We start from the raw sequence: 22,374 nt of genomic DNA, 5'->3' as shown, positions 1-22,374 counted from the left end.
TGCTACAGCTGTGAGCATTATTCCATTAAGAGATGGTTTCCCTTGAGCGCCACCCTAAATTAGGAGCTATTTTGTCAGTTCCCTTCCATGAATTCAGTCAAATGTAAAGGGGGTGGGGAATGGGATCTCTGCTTCTCAGGTAGATTAATTAGACCTCCTGCAACTACAAATAGCTACAAGCTGCTGCAGCTGCCCAGGCCGCTTCTCCGTAGCTCTCATCGGAAGCTGTCACGAACTGCCCTCCCTCCGTTCATTGCTTATTAGCTGGTTCAGGCAGTTGTTGCTTCTGGAGCTCTTAATGGAGGTACAGCAGTCAACATTTAAACTCCTTTTATACATTTATGCTGGAGTTATTCATCAGACAAAAGACAAGACACCAAATCTTGGAGCCAAAGGACAAAAGAGGAAAAAAAAGCCGGATACAGAAAAGGTACGTGGTTTCTTTGTCATGTTACTTTATGTAACTTCACATAACTGTTGCCATAGGAACATTATGCAGGGTACACTTATGGTTTGGCTTTATGGTGTTCTCCATGTACCAAAATATTACTTTAAGTATTTACTAAAACATTAACCTTGCTCCTTTTTGTTTTAGTGTCGCACACAGTAAAAAGCTACTGCTGAGCTTCTACCCTGTTGCCTGGTTTTGGAAGCTTTTAACTTGAAAGGAGAAAGCCTTCTGCATTCTTGTCTAGGCAGCTGACGTCCCAAGTTACTTATCTTCTCTGGGTCACACCGACAGCATCTTCTCACCTACCACTGAAAGGAAGATCTGATTTCTGGAGTATCAAACACACTCTGAAAGCTGTCAATTCACATGACATATTGCATGTTAAATAACTCAAGTAAAACTCAAGTAAAAATCCATTTGAACTTTGCTGTATTTATATACTATATAAATTTTACATGCTATATATTTACAGTGGGGCAAGTGCTTTTTATCTTTAAAAAAACAAAGATCAAACTTTAGACATCTCTGAACAACACAGCTTGTATAAACCAGACAGATTATTCAGATGAACTGTATTTAATACAGGTTCCCCACTCATCTCCTGATGCAGGACCAGTGAATAATAAGTGCATCACAGTTTGATAGCATTTAATAATAAAAATAAAAATCACAGTATGAATTTGTCTGTAACTAGACACTTTAGAGAGACAAAACAGACAACTGAGACTTAAGACAAGTGACAGTATATTAAGAAAATGTAATAAAAACATATGGAAGAGTATACAAATAGTCTTGAGAGATACATTCAGAACTGCATATTCATTGTTTCACAATGTTGAAAACCAGAAGATTTTCTTCAGATCTTGAATATAACTCAAATGTGAAGTAAATTAGTTTCTAGTGTCAGACATCACAGAAAAAAGATGCAGCTCTTGCAAAACTCTGGTTATTTGAGAGCTTGTGAAATTTTAAATAAGTCTTTAAATTAAATATACAGACTGTCAGTTGCAATTTTTATAATTCCTGGTTGCTCTTGCACCAGATGTCTAACTTGGAGTAACATTACATGAATAACATAAAGTCAACCTGAGTCTGTAATTAAGCAGCATTTGAGATGGTCTATTCCAGGGCATTATCTCACATCAGCGAGATATTTATGTGGTAATTTACAATGTTCAGCAGTTGTAAAAAGTTTCCACCCTTTTGGATTAGAAGTATATTTTAAAAAAGAAAGTCTCAAGTTAAAAACTAAAAAAAAGTTCTTTCATGGTAAAATTCTGTACAGAAATGTTAAGCACCACTTATGACTGGATTTTGTCTTGATGGTAATTGTTTTGATAATAAATTTTAAGTTTTGATGGTCAATATTGGTAATGTCGGGTTTGATGGTCAATATTGGTAATGTCGGGTTTGATGGTCAATATTGGTAATGTCGGGTTTGATGGTCAATATTGGTAATGTCGGGTTTGATGGTCAGAAGTTGTTGGCTTTGATGGTAAAAAGTTGTTGGTTTTGATGGTGGGTTTAGCTTGAGCATTGAAGGCTTCCATCAGTAAGCTCCGCATCTGAAAGACAAAAGGAAGAAGTGTCACTCCCTGTTGTGACATTCAACATAAACCTATGTCTCAGTGGTTTGACTTCTGAAGGAGAAGTCTCAGCTCTGCACACAGCTCCATCTGCTCTGAGTGGAGGAGCCAATGGACTCGAGAAGGTGGCTTCGTCCCTGATTGCATTTCAGTCCTATGCTAAGATCAGTGATCCGTACAGGGCATAAAGCTACCTGCTTTAATAGCAAATGGTAGACCTTAGGAAAATTAAGTTTAGTTGAAATTTTGCCTAGACCACATCCTTGTTTTACTATCTTGTGGTCAAGCTGACCAAATCTTACCCATAAAACCAGAAGCCTTCAGAAACTTGCTGGATAGAACATGTAGGAATGTATGAAATGAACAGCTTTATGGCTGCTCCTCCCATCCTATCTGGGTTTTTCTTAAATCACAAGTTATCACTAGCCATTTTCATCCTTATTAATTTATTCAAAGTAACATGAGTCCTGGTGAAAAGGCACAACCTAACAATTCCTTCTCAGTTGTTCCTAGTCTGTCCCTAGCTGGTTTGAGAGGTTCAATACTCTCTAAAAACACACTGCCAAAGTGGCCTTTTTGAGATCAGATTCCATCATTGAAAAAATCCTACTTGGGACCTATTTTTGTAAAAAAGATTGACTTGCCACAAGATGAAGCTAATTAACGGCCATGGGCTTGATGAAATACCAAAATGCCTGAAAAAAAATTTTTCACAGCCCGCTTGTGGTACAAGAAGTATATCAAATTGGGGGACTGTCATCGTATTTATCGATGAACAGCTTGCACCTATATAGCCCAGTAATCTTAATGCCCCTGACTGGTGTAACGACATGCAAGACATTTACTTTCTTACTATACTTTTGACTGGTTTAGAAAAGCACGAGCTTGCCATCTGCTGGCCGGAGAATTCACTATAGCCACCCACTATTGGAGTAGATGCAGTGTTCTGTTTGGTTCCTGATTTATCAGCTAGAACAGAGACACTCTTAGTGCAATAAGGATTATTTTGACATTAGTATCATAAAAAAGTATTTTTACAACAACAATTTTTGAAAGCGCTCAATTCAGTCCTTCTTCTTAAATTTTCCTTGTTAAAGAGATAAATAGCATATTAAATTTTACACGAAGAATGTGCAAACAATCAGCTTTCCCTCCATACTACATTTTCAGACTAAAACTTATGGTTGTCTATGTCCTAAAATACAATCGTCGTTTTTCCACAAACGCACTTCCTCTTTGCCCTAAGCAAATTTTTCAGTGCAAGAATCTACTGACTGTGGCAATTTACTTCAATGTGGAAACCATGAGGGAGTTTTGAAAATTAAGATCTCTTCCGAGATTCTCCAAATCGTGAAATGCATTCAGCTGTAATAAAAGACGACAAATTCTTTTGTTTTCTATGCCAGAATGACTTTTTCAAAACTGGGCTAGTAATAGACAGGATTGTCACCAACTATTAACCCAATTCTTAAATTGTGAGCAGGTATGAAGTGTAGAAAATTTGGATATCAAACTTGCTTTTGGATAGTGAGCTGTCTTCTTCATGGATTACTTCAGTTATCTACAAGAGTAAAATAAATGGTTGGGGAGGTTGGTTGTTTATTAAACTGACTAACTGGGATTGGCTTTATGTCAGATAATGTCATTTAAGAAGGTTTTATTATTATAAACACTTCTGTTCAGAAAAATCTCATGGGAAATGTCAAATTTTATTTTAGAGGTTTAATTCATTGCAGTGTGCAATATTATTCATTACATAATTCTGAAGCTAATTAATTTAAACCATATTATCTACTGAGAGCCCAAGTCAGGACTTGAACTCAGGAGAGTTCAGTGTAAATTCAGTCAGGTACTCAAGTTTGTATTTAGGTTTTTTATAATCACCACCAAACTGACTTTTTTAATATTAAAAATTGGGAAAGAGTTGTTTCATCAGCCTACTTCTCTGTATTTTTAAGCCTATACTAACAGGAAAAAAACCCACAGGTAAATAAAACAATAGCAGGGATTTAACATACTCTCCAGGTGTTAAATTACAAAGCACCTTTGGAGGGTTAACAACTGAATTCAGTGTGCTTAGGAGAAGGCAGATCTACATCTGAAACAACAATATTTCAGTATTATCACTAACTTCTGTTACTCTGAATAAGCAGTCAGCGCTATTTCTAGGTTATGAAATAGCTGAACATAGTATTTTATTTAAATTGATTACTCTGGTAGTCTTTTTTAGGAAGGTGGTGTTTCACTACAATAGTACTAGCCTGGAAGTCTCATGTCCTCATCTTCCATCTTGATTACTGAACCTCCTGTCTACCTACCTTTTTCCAGATATGGCTGCCCAAGCAGCAGTTTTTTCTTAGTTGGACTGAATTTAATAAGGCATCTTGCATCTCTCCCACTTGTTCGCCACTTAACCATCAGATCAAATGAAAATTACTTGCCCTTCAACCCCTTCGCAGTTTTATTTCAGACTTCCTTTCCTCGCAGTCATTTAAAAATGGCGGAGGGGGGAAGCCTATCAACTTCTTTTTTATATTGATGCAGACTGCTTGGAAGCCATGATACAAAGCAGAGCTTTCATCACACAAGCATTTAAAGATTATTTTAAGTAATAGTGTCTATGTGGCTAAAAAGGAGTCCTGCAAATGTCCTGTGGCCCCTTACCTTTAACATACTCATTGGATGTGATGGAGCTATATTTCTTCTTGCTTTCACCTGCACTGGAAGGTTTCCCTTCCTTGTAGGGTTGTTTACTGCCCTGGTTTCTGTATTGCTCACATAAATAGCCACCTGGAGGACAGGATTCTTCCTTCTTCTCCCGTGTTTTCTTCTGGAAATGAGGCTCTAAATATTCCAAGAAGCCTTTCAGTTTCCTGATGTGTTTCTTCTTTTTCTTCTTTTTCTTACGTTTGCGATTGTCATTGTCAAAGCGGAGCACAGAGAAATCCAAATCATAAAGTCTGAAGGAAACATGCAAGTTAAAAATAGAAAAACAGATGTGGCACTTGATGCATATATGAAACGTTATTTATTTTACCACAGGTGATGACTTGCAGCGTGTCAGCTATTTTGTGGTAATTTCTGCACATCTAATTTACTTTAGAAGCAGCAAACTTAAGCCCTCAGATTGAAGGACAATAGGTCCTGGTTTGTACACAAATCATTAACAGTGGCTAGTTGTGGAATATGTGGAATTAAAAAAAAAAAATTGTTGTAACCTAATCAACAACGGTGTGCAGATGTGATTCTAACTACGTGGTCCAGATCTAGTGTTCTAACACAATTCAGCAATATCTTTCCTATCTTCACTTGACCAACCTAATGACATGATCCCCAGCCAGATTATGCTATATAAATAACTCAGAAACAATGAAAAAAAGGCAGACATGAGAAAAACCCAGAAAAGAATTAGGAAAAAATTGCTGATTATGCTGGAATCCTTGCTTACTTGTAATCCTTCTCTCGATGTTTATCTTTGGACTTCTTTTTCTTCTTGACCTTCTTGTATTTTTTCATTCTTTGGTCACCTATCTTTCGGCATTTCTTTTCTGTTTCGCTTCCGCTTCCTTCCGTGTGGCTATATTTTCTTTTGCCATTTCTTAGTTTGTCTTTTTCATTTTCTCGGGAAGAGTCCTCAAAATTTGCATGAGCTGATAGAGGTGGAAGTGCATGCCTTTCACGAGAATACTTTTCAGATTGCTGCTGAGGTACCGAACAATGATGTAAATTTGCTCTGTGGCTGCTGAAATGATGTACATCTTCCTCTCTAAACAGTGTGTTGTGAGGCCATCTGCTTTTGCAGTGGTAATCCTTATGTGATCTGTTGTTGTAAGCTTGACTTGATTTGTCAAAGTCTTTGTCACAATGAGAGGACTTTCTCTCTCTACCATCTCTCATTCCATGAGAGGAATAATAATCATTGTAGTATCTGCATTTTTCCCATCTCCGTGGTTCATCTTGATAGTATCTTTCTCTGCTCCAGGTTCTGTCTCCTTTGGAATGATAATACCTATTCCTGTCTTCTGTTCTTTCTCTGCTTCGGGATCTGTAACGAGAATATTTTCCTGAGCTTTTGCCATTATTTGGACTGTTTCTTTCACTATGGGAAGATCTGTACTTGCTTTCGCTGCAATATTCCTGCTTATGACGATTTTGCTTAGCTGTTTCCATGCTGCGAGAGCACCTCCTCTTGTGGGAATGATCATCTGTTTTGCTTCTGGTTTGCTTCTCCTTCTCCCTCTCTTCAGTGTCTGAGTTTTCTCTCTTCCTTCGGTAGTGCTCTTTGTCAGTTTTTTTAGAGTCGTATATTTTTTTCTTATATTTTTTCCTATGTTTATCTTCTTCACATTTTTTATTACTCAGTCCCTCATTTTCTCTAGAAAACTGACTCTCCAAGACTTTATCCAGCTTCATAATGGAAGAGTCATTAACAGGTGGGACCTCTACATAGTTTTTAGAAATGTCCTTTGTATCTTGGCATTTATCTGCAATATCTAGAGATGCAAGATTTTTAGAACTACATTCAGTGTCAGACTTCATAGCAGAAGTTTGCCCCAATTTCTCTTCGCTGTCAGGAGCCCCTTTGATGTACAAAGGATTTTCTTTTGAAATTAGTTCAGGTTCTTTTGATCTTGGTTTTTCTTTGTCTCTACTATCCTCAGACTCACACTGCCCAAGGAACCCATCTTCAGTGTCCAAGGATTTTTTCCTGACCTTGTGCTGACCATTGATATTGGGATGCACATGATCAACTTTTGTTATAATACTTTCAGCAACTTCTTTGGTAGAAATGGTTTCAGAATCTGATTGAGTAAAAAGACTCTCAACCTCACAGCTAAAATTGGAAGGAACCTTCCTGGATTCTTCATAAGCAAACAGTGCTTCCATCACTACAGTTTCCATAAGACCATCATTCTCAGAAGATTTCTGAGGTCCAGGGACACTGCACAAAAGAAAAACACATTTTTAACTTGAAAAAGTACATTTAAAAGATGAATGTTAAGAGTAAAATATCCCCTTAAGAAAAAAAAATTAGTGGCTACTGGAAAATTCTGAAAGACATTCCCTTGAGAAACCTATTCTTACACCCTCCTCAGCTGCCAAAGAAGGTGGTTTTTTTTTTCTTGGTTCTGCAAGTATTGCATTAAAAACCCCACACCCAGCACGTCTCTCTCCCTCCACTTGCTGGTCTGAATCACATCAATAGCTAAACCCACTGTATTTGCTCTCCCCACGACTACAAAAAAGTAAACACATGGATTTTCTTCTCTCCCCCAAATGGGAGAGCAGATGGAGGGAATTTACATTCACACATGCCAGGATGTTAAAAAAGGGAAAGAGGAATAGTATTCCAGACAAAGGAAAAAAATGGAAAAACATTCTATGAAAGAACAGAAGTTTTCCAGGAGGCATCTGCCTGTATTTAATATCAGAATAATATGTGCTCCATGCTGATGTTTGCAACACTAGACGTACAGTGTGGAATTCTCTGTACTGATTTAAATCTTTCTATTAAATAATATTAGTAGAGAAGTAAAATAATTATAAACTTGTATGAAATCTTGTTTTAATCAGAGTGTACTCGTTTTACCTTATTTCCTCTGACAAGCTGTTGAGCTGGCTGTATGTGAGAGATTCTAAGATTATTTCTTGAGGAACCGGCGACAAAGCTATAGGCATCTACAATTAAAATGTATAAGTTAACAGACAAAAAATACTATCTTCAGTAGAAAAATACTGTTTTCAAAATTTCTACATTCAATATTAAACAGGATCCCTTTGAGTTATATGTACTATCCCCATTTTACACATCACCCCACTCACTCCTCCCAAATATATTTATGAAACTTATGAAGTATTAGCTCCACTGAACTTGTCTTAAGTTGACATTTTCTCATACGTGAGCTCAGCTCTGCAAATTCTAATGGGATGATAGCACAAAGTGTTATGATGAAACTTGTGCTGTGTGCTTTCTCGCTATTTCACATGAATTAGGTACAGTATAATGCTCCTGAATACTGAATACATCAGAGGTGAGAAATTCTAGATGGAACAAACATAACTCACTGTTTCAAGCAATCCATTTGTTTTAGAAAAGAAAATCTCAGAAGGTTTAACAGGTTGGACTTGGCAAGCGGAATCATCAAGTTTCAGTCCATTTTCTTTAGATTCATTATCTAAACTAATAGCACCATTTAGCGAATCATTTTTTGGCAGCTCATGCTGGGATCTTTCTTCTTCAGCATTCTGACAGGAAGAATGGGGATTCTGCAATGTATGGACCACCTTTCCAATCAAAATTCCATTAGAAGATACTATGTTGCAATTCCTTTTAAACAAGCCCTTCGACTCCTCAGATTTTCCTGAAGATTCTGCACTGTAAGAGACTGCGTTATCAGAGCTGAGTTTAGGATTTCCATTCACTGCTGGCTCCACAAAAATTTCATCAGGAACTTCCTGTTTGGAAATGTTAGTAGCAACTGACATGGTAGATGCATTTGAGGTAGACTCTGCTGCAGAAGAATTTGTAATTGTGGATGAAGGAACAGGCTTGCTTAGCTCCTCATCCTCCGCAGCACTGCTAAGACAGTCAGGTTGCGACACTGTCTGACGTGCAGGCAATTTGTTATGAATACTGATAGTGATCTTCTGGTTTTTTGATGGATCAGTAATTGAAGGCCTGGTAATTGCCCAGTTTTGAACACAAGCTGTTGGTGGAGCTGAAGATGGCCTTTTTAGGGTGACGCCAACAGTATTTGGATCCTCTTTTAGGGGTCCATTTCCATTTAAACGACTTGAATTCTGTATTTAAAAAGAAGAGATTGCAAGATGGATATGTGCGAACACACAGCATTCAAAGTTTTAAAACACTAAATTCTCCTAAATATTTCTACAAATTGCCTCAACACCTAAGAAGAAAAAACACCCCCTTCAAATATGTAAGTCCAACAAACATGTTTAATTCCTGCTTTTGGTTTACTGCATATTGGCATCAAATGAGCATCATTTCTGAAACCCACCCAAACAACTTAATATTGACTAAAGCTATTCCCAAATACATTTATTTTCCCCTTTAAACACTCCCGGACAACGCTGGAATAATTGTTCTGGTACTCAGGAACAAGACAATTTGTTTTCAATATCTCAGCTAAAGTGACACTGATAGGGGGAATTTTTTTTTATTATTATTTAAGCATTAATTGTCTCAAAAGGGTAGTTCTCAGTGCTTTAGAAAGCTGAGTTGGAAGTATTAAGTAATGAAGCAGCATGTCTGCACAATTTAGAATTAGCCACTGTTTGAATAATTCTGGCTGTAGCACGAGGGCTGAAGAAAGCTGCAGTGTGAGAGGGAAAATAAAACTCAGATGCTAAAAACTACAACAAAGAAACCCCACACCAAAGCCAAAAACCACTATCAATTTGGTGCCATTATCTGCCCCCCTCAAATTACCTTTATCATATGAGGAGGAAGTCGTGGTCCCATAAATCCAGCCTGTTTACTATTAGCCCCCCGCTGACCAAGGAATGAACGGGGATAAGATGGTGCTGGTAAGTAAAAAGCACGTTCTCCGAGTGTCAAATCATAGCGCCTTGGGAAAAGAGCAGTGATCTTAGATTTTTTTCTTTCAGCCTATTCTTGGATTAAACCCCATCCCATAATTTTATAGGAACAGTTTATATGACACAGAAGACATATACAGAAGATTTCACCAAGACAACAAACTGAAAATTACATAATGGTCTTCCTACAATGACTATCCTTTTCAGAGCAATAACTCATCCTTACACCATGTATGGCCTTAATTTCTCCTCTTTTCTAAATTAGCCAGCTACAGAGAGCAGATATGTGGCAATGTACACAAGTGCAGTAGTTTAAGGCTAAGCAATGAAAGATAATAAATTACGTGGGGAATTTCAAGTTAGAGAGAACTAAATTATACAAATAGTAATCTTTTCCTAGGACAGAAAGAAAAACACTTAAAAAGAAGAAAAATGTCAATAACAGGAAAGTAAACATATTCTGACCACATTTAGTATTTGTTGTTACCTGATATAAAAAAGTACATAAGCTTGCTGATTGAGAACTGTTTTGATATCAGAAAGGTCTACTGAGGCATCGTTCATTCGATACCAAAGTCCATTACCAGCCTGCAAATAAAGACAATGATATCTTTAGACGAATTGCATGTTTTCCAAATGACATCACAGATAGAACACTGCAGAACAAAACAATCCAAAACAAATAAAAACCATATAATACAACCTTTTCCCTTAAAAACAGCAGTTACCAGTAGCATTTTAATTTGTCTGCCCAGATTTTACCTTGTTAGAAATCAAGCTGATATCTACCTTTATGAAGCAGAGATAGTGTCCTGCGTTACAGTTGAAACCACTATGTACAAGAACTGCATATAAAGCATAGATGAGCGGTTCTCCAATTGATTGGGACATATATGCTCGAAGATCCAAATATTCAGGATATTTTACATCCTAAACACAGACCAAGAAGATTACAAAATTATTCTGAAATACTTCATGGAGTAGCCTGAGAAAAACACTTCTACAAACACAGACCCGGATTATATGAATATATTTTTTTGATTCATTTAATAATACCTATTCTCATAAACAACATTTAATAATTTAAGTTGCAGAGAACTGTTTGCTACAGAATTAGCTCTTTAAGAGTAAGCTATATTCTTATGGTCACACAGGAGCTTTATTGTTATTAAAAAAGAAAAAAGAAGCCATAGCTGTTGTATCGACTTATCTTAGACTATAGTTATTGCCTGCAAACATTAACAACTTTTAAATGAGTATTCATCTTTGGGAAATCTCCCATTCCAAGAAAATAAAGTTGCATTACAGCTCTAAAAATACCTTGTTGATCTTTCCACCTGTAAAATTTGCAAATCTTTTCAGTGATATTGTGAGAACATTGGAAGAACGATGTATCGTGTACCTCTTTGACGCAGGAACCATCTTTTTACACCTTAAGAACAAGCACAGACAAATGTTTAACAGGATATTCTTTTTCCCCTAAAACGTCAAACAAGTTTTCATCTCTCACACGTGCTTATGCTATTTGAATGATATTTACTTGCTTAATATGTTTTTCCTTTTAATAAATCCATACACTGCATTTCAGCTTTGTTAATAGAAGATAGCAGGATATAAGAGGACAGTTCTAGAGAACAAAGAATAAAGGATTTAGAACATAATCTTTCGATAGCCAAACAAATGTCTGAACATGTCTCTGTTATGCTAAAAGGGTAAGGCTTGCCAAGATGCAAAGCAGGACCAGGGATCTCTCTCGAGAGCACACCACCAGAATGTAAGGCAAGGTACCATTTCCTGTTATACCAAAGTGGCTATTTTGAAACAATGTCCTGGATACATTCTTTCAGCTTTCTGCTGGAGGGCAAATACTAAAAGTGGAACAAGAGAGTCCCGGTCCTCAGGCCTAGAAACTACGAATAATTTCCAAAATGGATTGCATATCAACGTAAAAAATACGATGGAAGGAAATAGTCATTCTGCAGGAGGGATACCTCAGACAGTATTAAGTCCTCATGTATTGAGGTTGCCTGGAAAGACACTAAAACCATCTGCAGTCCTTTGAAACAAACTTGTTAACTGTAAGTTTGTTGCATTGCACGCTCAAAGGTAGATTGTACAGAGTAAGCCCTGAAATTCAACCACTGGCACAGAGAAAGAGTGCCACATGCCAGTTTACACCAAGAAAAATACTGTTCTCTTTTCAAATTTGGATGTCAAAATACAAGGCAGAGAATTCCAAACTGATGGAGAATGCCTATGAACAAGAAGAGGCCCACCCAGAATAAGAAAAAAAAGAAAAAGTTTTATGTGTTTTCTAAAATTCTATGAAACTTGGAATTAGATACAAAGTTTTGAGACAGTAATCTGTGTTAGAAAAATTCATGGTAGAAAAAAAAAGGAAAGCATCAATTAGGGAAAACTTAAAAGTAACAGATTAGTTCACCAGCAATGGAAAAGATACTGTGCGTATGGGAAACCTTTCTTTTTCAATTCACAAAAAGACTGAAACTTCTGGTTTTATGTGTGACTACACTGGTCACACCCCACATTAATGAAGGATCATGCAACTCAGATGTAGAATCATTGAATACAATTATTAAGGGTGGAAAAGACCTCTAAGATCATCAAGTCCAACCATCAACCCAACACCACCATGCCTCCTAAACCATGCCCTGAAGTGCCACATCTACATGTTTTTGAACACCTCCAGGGACAGTGACTCCCCCACCTCTCTGGGCAGCCTCTTCCAATGCCTGACCACTCTTGCAGTAAAGACATTTTTCCTAATATCCAATCTAAACCTCCCCTGATGCAGCATGAGGCCACTTCCTCTCACCCTATCACTAGTAACTTGGGAGAAGAGACCAACCCTCACCTCACTACAACCTCCTTTCAGGTAGTCGTAGAGAGTGATAAGGTCTCCCCTCAGCCTCCTCTTCTCTGGGCTAAACACCCCCAGCTCCCTCAGCCGCTCCCCATGAGACTTGTTCCCCAGACCCTTCACCAGCTTCGTTGCCCTTCTCTGGACACGCTCCAGCACCTCAATGGCCTCCTTGTCCTGAGGGGCCCAAAACTGAACACAGTACCCGAGGTGCGGCCTCACCAGTGCCAAGTACAGGGGCACGATCGCTGCCCTGCTCCTGCTGGCCACACGATTGCTGACACAAGCTAGGATGCTGTTGGCCTTCTTGGCCACCTGGGCACACTGCTGGCTCATGCTCAGCCGGCTGTCAACCTTCTCCTCCAGGCAGATTTCCAGCCACACTTCCCCAAGCCTGTAGCATTGCATGGGGTTGTTGTGCCAAAGTGCAGGACCCGGTACTTGGCCTTGTTTAAATCTCATGCAGTTGGCCTCAGCCCATTGATCCAGCCTGTCCAGGTCCCTCTGCAAAGCCTTCCTACCGTCGAGCAGATTGACACTCCCACTCAATTTGGTGTCATCTGCAAACTTGCCGAGGATTCACTCGATCCCCTTATCCAGATCATTGGTAAAGATATTAAACAAGACTGTGAGGTGCTTATTACAGTTATCTTACTCTTCCCTCAGCCATAATCTGTAAACTGTTAGAATTTTTCATACATTACATGTTGCTTGCTACGACTGACAGACTAAAATGAAACTGGGATTAAACTGTTGCAATAGCCTATTAGATGCTCTTAATTAAACATCTGCATTCAAATGTACTAATTAACTTCCAAGTTTTCCAACAACAAAAAGCAGGTATTGCATTTTTCATTTAGAAGGATTAGATGGGAATGTTACAGAACTGAGCCTGGCAGTCTTTGCTTTTCTGAGTTTATGTTTGAATAATAACTTTTTTTGCCAAAATACCTTATACAAATGTTCAATGCTCTTACATACTTAGAAACGTTTTACATATTGATCAGCATATAGGACATCTTAATTCCATATGCTTTCACAAAGCACAGGTTAGGTTTAGGGTGGCTCGTTTCGGACAACAGTAGTCCACATGTTTTACAATACAAGACTGTGCAAGACATCATTCAATGAGCCAGCAGAGGCTGGTAATGTTTATTATCTCTGACTCTGTTCACATTCACTGAGACCCAATCTCACTTTGTTTCACAGTGAACACCAGGACCTTCAGGAAGCTGATGTTGCCTCCTACCCCAAATCGCTGTCCATAGCTCTGTGCTTCAGCTCACCACCACTTATCGGACATGCCATTTCCCTTCTGGCCATATTATTTCAGTGTGCAACTTCACACTTAGGAAGGCTGTCAAACCCCAATGTAGACAATACCAGGAATAAAAGCCTAATGTGAGCCTATGGCCACAATTCTTTTATGTCCAAATATTCAAACAGAAACACAAAAATTACTCTCTTAGAAACAAATGTATTATTTTCCAAGTTTTGAATTATTTCAGTGTATTATGAAAGAACAACAGAGAGCTGTGTTTCATTATCTTACTTCTAAACAAAGTCAAAAGGTAACTTATGTTCTAAATCTTCCCATACATTAAACATGTATCTTGTATTAAGATGTAATTAGTAATAATCTTACTTGCTACATTTATAGCTATTTTCACCGTCCAGTTGTTCCGGTTTCACAAATTGTTCTAGAGCTCTGGTGACAGATGTAACTGCCTGGGTGAGTAAGAAAGTAGAGCACTAAGTCACTGGAAATGCAAAATTTCAAACACTTACAACTAGTTTCTGAGAGAACCTTGCCAATTCATACATAAGTGACCTACTGTGAACCAGTAAACACTGTGAAGGAAGAGGCAGAAACAAAGCATGCTGAACATTTACCTTATTTGAAAATTATTCTATTTTGAAATAAATAAATTTTGCAATACCACAGACACAGCATCTGTGGTATGCTTTAGAATCAATAATGAGAACAATCAAACCCATCAGTTTAAGAGTAGACATATATTGAAGTAGAATAATCAAGAAGTATGATAGTATCATTGTTTGTAGATCTAATTATTATCCAGCTTAAATCCAAATGGAGACCATTTACATGGCTTCAGCAGAAGAACAAAGCCCAATCCACTCCCATCCACCACCAAGCGCTTTTGTTTTAACAGTATATGTTTCTAGGTAAAATGAGTTGATTTTAGAAAGCCCTACAAGTCTTTAAACATCTCAACCAATACTCACATAACATCTTACCTTTATATCCAAAGTAATATCGAGGAATGGCTCGTACGTATCCGAAACTGCTTTGCAGTTCAAGCACTTTACTGGAATCAAAATACAAAAGCTTAGCAATACGTGACAGAGACTAACTGTACAAATCAAAATCATTAATACATATCACTTCAGTCAAACTACAAACTCCTTTACTACAGACAGACAAAAAGACACAGACCAGTTCAAAGGACAGTAAGATTTTTTAAAAGTACCTCGGGATCTCAGATATCCTCCAAATATTTGATATATAAGTGTGGTGGCTTGCGAAGATCTGTCCAATCTGGAAATAAATTATAATCAGACCTCAGAAGATTTAAGGCACAGAGTTAACTTTTCAAACAGTTTTTCTTTTCATGAAAACCAAGGACACAGATTTTAATTTATGATAGCAAATAAAGGAGTAAGAGGGGCTAGAGAAGATTTAAAAGTGAATTTGTTCATGCTTACTTGGTGCTTCCATTTAAGCAAGCTTTCTGCAAAGCATCAACAGTGAAGCATAAGAATTCATGTGCATCCTCTTGACTGCCAAAATGGAAATGTTTTCCTATTCCTAATAAATAAGAGGGTCATTATATTTATCTCATATAAAATGCAAGAAAGTTTGTATTTATATATGTCTCTTCTTAAAAGTACCAAAATTATTTGTATGCATCAAATAATTATTTGAAAAATTAAAAAAAAATTAAAACCATCTAAACCGACTTACTTTTAAGGCCATTGATAACAGATGTAGGTTTGATGGCATTATTAGAGCAACACAGGACCTGGTTAATGTGAGTTTCCATTGTGCACATCATACAGAAGCCTTCTTCATGACCTGAAGAGTGAAAGAAGAAAGCATTCCAGTCTAGTCAAATATACATCGCTAAAAAAAAAAACCCTAAAAACAAACAAACAAAATCTTTAAGTTATAGGCACAATGTCCACCCTTCATACTACATTCCCTTCTCCTAAGATGTCAATATCCCAAGTTTTGTGACATTTTATTACGCAGAACCATATAGAACAAAAATGTCAATTAAGTCTGTATTAAAGTGCATTTCTGATGAGAAATCTAAGTAACTATTGCAATGCCTTTTTTTGTTGTTGGTTTTTTCAGGCTAAGAGGAATGTGAACTCCACAGACTGCAAAATATGAGGGAACAATATTGACATTGATGATACAGCACTAAAAGAGAATGTGTGTTATTTCCAGCACACTGCTGTTAGGTGAGCTACTTGACACAGAGCTAAGAAACCTCTGGGAGAAAAGAAAGATTAAAGTGACGTACATATTAGTATTTTTGCCCTCCTTTTTTTGACAGGATTCTTAACTGAAATCATTTTTATATATGGCAAGAAAACACAGTTAAGTTTCTAGGAATAAATACTAAGATACCAGAGTAGAAAGCATAGAGTTGCCTTTGTAAAAAAATTACTTTTATGGATATGAAAAGAAGCTCCTAGGCTTAAATAAATTCAAATGTAAAAATGAAATTCAAACACAAATTCAAAGGTTTAAAAAATTTTATTTACACTAAAATCAGTCTAAATTCTAATGCAGTCCCACACAAATTTCTATTTGTGTTCATAAGATATTAGCTCATAGTGCTTTCTAGGGTGTTGGGTTTTTTTGTAATGGGTCAACAGTGAACATATAATTTATTACAGTATTAGTGAATTACAGTATCTGGGGCTGTGAAGACTAAACATCTATTACACCAACATCCTGAATTTTACCACCTTTCTACCAGCAGGAAGCCCAAATGCCAAATGTTCATCAAATGCCTTACAATGCGCTTCATTATTCACATGAAGCAAGAAATGATCTTTTATTTAAGTTTTACCATGGTGCATTAAATGAAGATATGCACTTTACATGTTATTCTCAGTTTTAGGCCCCTCAGGACAAGGAGGCCATTGAGGTGCTGGAGCGTGTCCAGAGAAGGGCAACGAAGCTGGTGAAGGGTCTGGGGAACAAGTCTCATGGGGAGCGGCTGAGGGAGCTGGGGGTGTTTAGCCCAGAGAAGAGGAGGCTGAGGGGAGACCTTATCACTCTCTACGACTATCTGAAAGGAGGTTGTAGTGAGGTGAGGGTTGGTCTCTTCTCCCAAGTTACTAGTGATAGGGTGAGAGGAAGTGGCCTCATGCTGCATCAGGGGAGGTTTAGATTGGATATTAGGAAAAATGTCTTTACTGCAAGAGTGGCCAGGCATTGGAAGAGGCTGCCCAGAGAGGTGGGGGAGTCACTGTCCCTGGAGGTGTTCAAAAAACATGTAGATGTGGCACTTCAGGGCATGGTTTAGGAGGCCTGGTGGTGTTGGGTTGATGGTTGGACTTGATGATCTTAGAGGTCTTTTCCAACCTTAATAATTCAATGATTCTGTTAATATAATCATAGAATCATAGAATAAGTTCGGTTGGAAAAGGCCTTTAAGATCATGTTCAAAGCCATGTTCCACAGATAAAATAGGGTAAATGCTTTCTTCACAGAATCAGTTCCTTCACATTCTCAGCTGTCCAACAGATTTATAATAATGTTATAAAGTACTCACATGACTGGGTGTGTTCAAGAGAAAGCATGTAATTAGCAAGAGGAGGTGTGTAGGTCAAACATTGTAGAGTAGAATTAAGGAAACATGTATTGCCAAGATTCTGCAGTCCAACTCCAACACTTTGTGTTTGTTGCCAATCCATACAAATTTTCTCAGGTGGGAAAAGAATTCTTTGTGGCGGGGCAATTCCATCATTAACAACTGCAAGAAAATAATATTTTTTGAGAGAGATCTATTGGGTTTGTTTTAAAAATTATATTTAAAAACTAGCAATTTGCAGGAGCACCCAAAAGAACCAGCTATACTCCAAAACAAAAACCATATGATGCACAGCTTTAACACTGCCACTCAAGTTTGCTGGTCAACACACTGTTTTGGGTAATAGTTTATTCATCTGTTTTAATTATTCTAATGTAAGGCAAACTTCCACTCTGATTTTAGTAACTTTTGCCAATATTCTTTCCATCTATAGTCTTTAATCTGATTATTAATTAAATTATTGGTTTTTTCTGTATTGTAACTTAAACCACGAACTTACACTTGTAATTATATGGTAATAACTATAAGAACTCAGACAGAGAAATAAGCAAGTAACTATCACAGAAGGTAATCATATAGATATCAGATCTCTTCCTGAGCAGTGTTGTCATTCAAAGACTTGCAAATAATGGAAGCCATGAATAGAAATAGTAAAACGCACTTTTTTCTGCATAACAGAAAAGATCTGGATAAATCTGTGGATTCTAAAAAGCTCCCCATAATTGACTGTAAATAGGTCAAAACTAAGTTACAAATAGACTGTAAATAGATAAAACCAAGTTTTGCAACACTAGTCACTGCAGTTGCCTTAGGGAATTCACAAAATTGAAGTCCACCACAGGTCTTTATTTGTTGTAGTCCCATTTTATAGCAGTGCAACAAATAAGAACTGCATTTTCTATTTTGTTTTGTTTTAAAGGGAAAGAGGGGAGGACAAAAGACTCACTCACCTAGATCTCTTTGGGCAAAAGGCTTAGATTTTTGAGATGATCTACAATAAATAGCACCTCCAGGTCCTTTGTCCACAGAGACTTTGTTTGGATCTTCCGCAGGTGGTACCCGGCCCAGATTTGCGGTGCGTGACGTCATTTTTTTAGTACGGGGTTTCTTAGATTTGTCAGACCGCCTTGATGACGATTTTTTTGATTTTGAAGATTTTGGCTTGTTAACTATGGTCATTGTTCATATCTGTAACAGAGGCAAAAGTGCTGGTTGACAGAAGAACGTCAAGAAGCATTCCAGAAAGTAAGGAATAGGAGAAATCCTGTCACTTAGTCTCAAAGAAATAACTTTAAGAACTAAATAGCTCTTAAGAATGATTTAAAAACAAACAAAAAACCCCAACCTAAACACACAAAGAAGAATTTCCCATCAAACCTGTATCAATATTATTTTTAACTTCTGCAGAGCTGGTGACTGATGACATTTCTTATACTTTCACAGGATTTTAAACAGTTACAGTTACGAAGACACTTTTTTTAAAAAAAAAAAATAAAAAAGAGCTGTGAGCAGTGGCACATTCAAATGCTGGCCTGTTGAGATCCAGGAGGAGCTACTTGGCCCATCTTTTCACTCCTGGGAACCACACACCTCTGAGACACAGAGGATGGGGTATAGCTCTGAGAAATCTTGGGAAAGAAGAGCAAGAAGAGAGTTGTAAATTTATTTCTGCCTGGATTTCTTCTGTCCCTCCAAGAAATATTTGTTTGAATATGACTTGGGCAGCAGTACCTGGGGTATTTTACATCTATCACATTTACAAGTCTTACTATCAACTGAAAAGTTGAACCAAAACGCACCTTTTTCAGTTCTACTTATGTAAAGTCATATGTTTTCCCCTGGCAGAACAACAGAGGAATGTAACCTATAAAAAGGAAATGCTGAATGTAAAAGAAAGCAAAACAAACCCTCAGCCCTCAAGGACAAAGGCAATAGCGGATATTAAGTCCTTTTTAAAATGCTGATTAGGTTTCAAGATGATACCTCTTTAAACATAGTAAGTGTGTGTGCATAGTAAGCTGCTGAATAATTACATGATCAATTATCAATTTCTATATGTAAATTTTTGCTACTATCTTACTACAGCATGTAGGGTCTTCTTAAGGTTAGGGTAGCTATAAACTTAACTGAAGGTTCAAAGCATAAGCTGCTTTGTTATACTGAAATACCCGAAAGAACAAAGCATAAACCAGTTTCAGATTTATGACAGGACTTGATAAAACTAAAGGTAGATCAAACAAAGCACAGCAAATTAGAGAACTTCTAGTCCCACAAAGGACAAATTATGTGCAGTCTTTAATTAGATCTTTTTCCCTTTAAATTTCCAATTTAAAATCTACTCTATACACATTCTCAATTTCTGAGGACATAATACACAAAACTGGAAAATTCCTTCTCATTCTACTGAGAAATGAAAACATCCTTCTCCACTTGGAAGACTGAGATGACAGCTCTCGAGCTCAGTGATTTTCAGATAAGATCCAGTCTTCAAATTGCAGATACCAGTGGCATCTCCTTTTTCCGATTGAAAGGGAAAGTGTTCCAACAACATACTTAAAACATATTTGCGGGACAAAAAACAGAATCAAGACTGCAGTGAAAAGCAAACAGAAGAATGTTATCACAAAAAAGCTTGAGCGTTATGTTGACCAAGAGGGTAAGCCTTACGTATTTTTCCATTTATTTTGGACAACTGAGTGATACATTACCAGATATCAAGTTCTGTACAACAACGAATATCAATGCGAGTAAGAATAAATCAGATCCACCACTTTTAAAAAACTTGTCTATATAATTCTTAATTTGGACACAACATCTCTGTGGCAAAGTAGTACAAAAACTATAAACACTGAGATTTTTTTCTTCTCCCATTGTTCAACCTACATGCAGATCCTGTTCCTATACCGCTGCTGAACATAAGTGTACATTGTCATGTGTATTGAGTGCTATTTCCCTGTGCAGATGTCATAATAGACTTCTCCCAGTATGACAGTGAAAAGCAAAACAGATAAAACCGTTACTTTCCTCCCATTTAGAGTTTTACATCAGTGTTGTTTAGATTTTTTTCAGCGGTCTCATTACAGAACACATCAGTTATGGCCTGGATGTAAATATTTACATTTGGTCTCCGCTTTGTGTACAGTAACTCACAGCTCAAGAAGATTTTATACAAGATCCCATTCAGAAAACTGCGTTTAACCAGGGAGCAGTGATCACACATTTACCTCCTTACAAAACAAACATTTTCAGCAGTGATTGTAAAAACAAAAAAACCCAAACCATACACACAGAGAAACACCTAGGTAGAAATGAGGAGCGAGAGAAGACGAGAGCATAGATATGAAGATCAGGCGCGCTTACATCTCTAAATTACAAACTACACTTGCACACTGCAAAGCTACTGTAAGCAAAAAAAGAATAAAGGAAATGAAGAAACACCCCAAACACACACACGCCGCACTAGTTTTACTTTCATTAAAAAATAATCCAGCCACCAAGCCAGGAAATGCGAAATTAATTATCGCTTTACCCTTAATTGGGAGCCAGTTACGTAGGTGAGGTGGGGAAGAGCTCTGCGCGCCCGGTGCCCGCCGCCCCGAGGACAGCCGAGAGTCCCGCCGCTGGCCCCTGCGCCCACCGCGGCATCTCATCCCGGGCCGCGGCGTGTCCGGGCGGGCTCCGAGCCCCCCCGGCGGCCTCTGACGCCCCGTAATACACTTCTTTAAAATTAAACCCTCCGACGGCCTTTTATCGCCGGCGCTAAGCTTGAAGCACCAACTCGGTCACCCCCTGCCCTGCCTTTCTGAAGGGTTTTGACACCGAAAGACACAAGGCTGCTCCCGCGGACCGGCACAGCGCGCCTGCACGCAACATGTCCGCGCCCGGGAGCGGCCGGAGCCCGACCGCACACAAAACAACCCGGCCCCGACAGACAGGCGAGGGGGGCCAGGAAACGGCTCCGAAGGAGCCTCCGCTTTGCCTCGCCTCGCCCTTCCCCGTCTAGCTCCCCCGGCCCCCCGCCGAGCTGGGGGCAGGCCCTGTGCCGCGCCGCCTCAGCGCCCGCCCTCCCCGCCCCGGCTCTACCTTTCCGGGCCCGAGCCCGCTCCCGCGCCTCACAGACGGTCCGGGGGCAGGACCGCGGCAGGCAGCGCCCAACGGCGACTCCGTGCCCATGGCAACGCGGCGGGGGGGGGCGGGCGGCGGAGGGGGGGAAAGGAATCGAACCCGGACCCTCGGAGCGCGGGGCGGCAGGCCCCGCGGGGAGCCGCCGCCTCGCCGGGCGGGGGCACAGCGCCGCGGGACTCGGGGATCCCGCCCGTCCTCCTTCCCTCCCTCCCGCTCGCCGGCGCCGGGACGCGGGGAAGCAACGCCGAGTCCCCGCGCCGGCAGGAGGGGGTGGAGGAGGGAGAGACAGGCGGCGCCGGGCGCCGGCGGGACCCCGGTGTCTAACGGGAGAGGCGGGCGCGGAGCGGAGGAATCGCGCCGGGCACCGCCAGCCCCGCCGCGCTGGGAGGGGGCCGGTCTCGCCGGCCCAGGGGGTGGCGGCGGCGGCGGGGCTGGGTCCCTCCGCCGCGTGCTGGGGACGGCGCCCCGCCCCGCCCGGGGGTCCCACCCCCTCCGGCTGCCCGCCAGCCAGGAGGGCAGCGGCCGAGCGCCCGGCCGGCGTCTCGGCGGGCTGGGCTGGGCTGGGCTGGGCTGAGCCGAGCCGGCTGCTCCCGCCGGTCTCCTTCCCTTCCCTTTCCCGGGCCGGCCCCTCCCCCCCGGCCCATTGATTTCCAGGCAGGGAGGTGCACGCCGCGCTGCCGGGCCGTGCCAGGCCGCCGCCAGGCCCGACTTTCTCCCCCGGCCCCATTACCTGGCTCGGCCCCGCTTGACTCGGCGCTGCCGGGTCCCCCTCGCCGCAGCCCCCGCCTCAGCCCGGCCCGCTCCGCCTACTGTTACAGCCCGTCGGGGAACAATGACGTCCCTCCGCCGGCCTCTTGCATCCGGGGCCCGGCGCCGGCCGGGCAGGCGGGCGGGGGGAGGAAAGGAGGCGGCGGCGGC

At 40.0% G+C, this 22,374-nt stretch overlaps 1 protein-coding gene across 3 annotated transcripts; it reads right to left on the bottom strand.

Moving 5' to 3' along the window:
- Positions 1–1,853: 1,853 nt before the first annotated feature.
- Positions 1,854–22,302, bottom strand: USP42 (ubiquitin specific peptidase 42). 3 transcript variants are annotated; one of them, XM_075105035.1, is made up of 18 exons: positions 22,187–22,302; positions 18,282–18,519; positions 17,293–17,493; positions 15,465–15,575; positions 15,206–15,308; positions 14,971–15,038; positions 14,738–14,808; positions 14,124–14,206; positions 10,918–11,029; positions 10,387–10,527; positions 10,085–10,185; positions 9,488–9,626; positions 8,104–8,838; positions 7,628–7,716; positions 5,486–6,979; positions 4,702–4,997; positions 1,929–2,016; positions 1,854–1,877 (listed from the first exon to the last, which is right to left on the bottom strand). In XM_075105035.1, exons 2-17 carry the CDS (start codon positions 18,508–18,510, stop codon positions 1,976–1,978), a joined length of 4,014 nt encoding a protein of 1,337 aa, XP_074961136.1. In that variant the 5' UTR covers positions 18,511–18,519; positions 22,187–22,302; the 3' UTR covers positions 1,854–1,877; positions 1,929–1,975. The 3 variants fall into 3 exon arrangements, with proteins under 3 accessions (XP_074961136.1, XP_074961135.1, XP_074961137.1); XM_075105034.1 differs by lacking the exon at positions 1,854–1,877 and having other exon boundaries at positions 1,889–2,016; XM_075105036.1 differs by lacking the exons at positions 1,854–1,877; positions 22,187–22,302 and adding an exon at positions 20,861–20,980 and having other exon boundaries at positions 1,889–2,016.
- Between the last annotated feature and the right edge of the window lie 72 nt (positions 22,303–22,374).

The sequence above is a fragment of the Phalacrocorax aristotelis genome, chromosome 10, assembly GCF_949628215.1.
Source record: "Phalacrocorax aristotelis chromosome 10, bGulAri2.1, whole genome shotgun sequence".
Taxonomy (NCBI): Eukaryota; Metazoa; Chordata; class Aves; order Suliformes; family Phalacrocoracidae; genus Phalacrocorax; species Phalacrocorax aristotelis.
The sequence above is the reverse complement of the archived record's forward strand: the minus strand, read 5'-3'. Positions and strand labels throughout refer to the sequence as shown.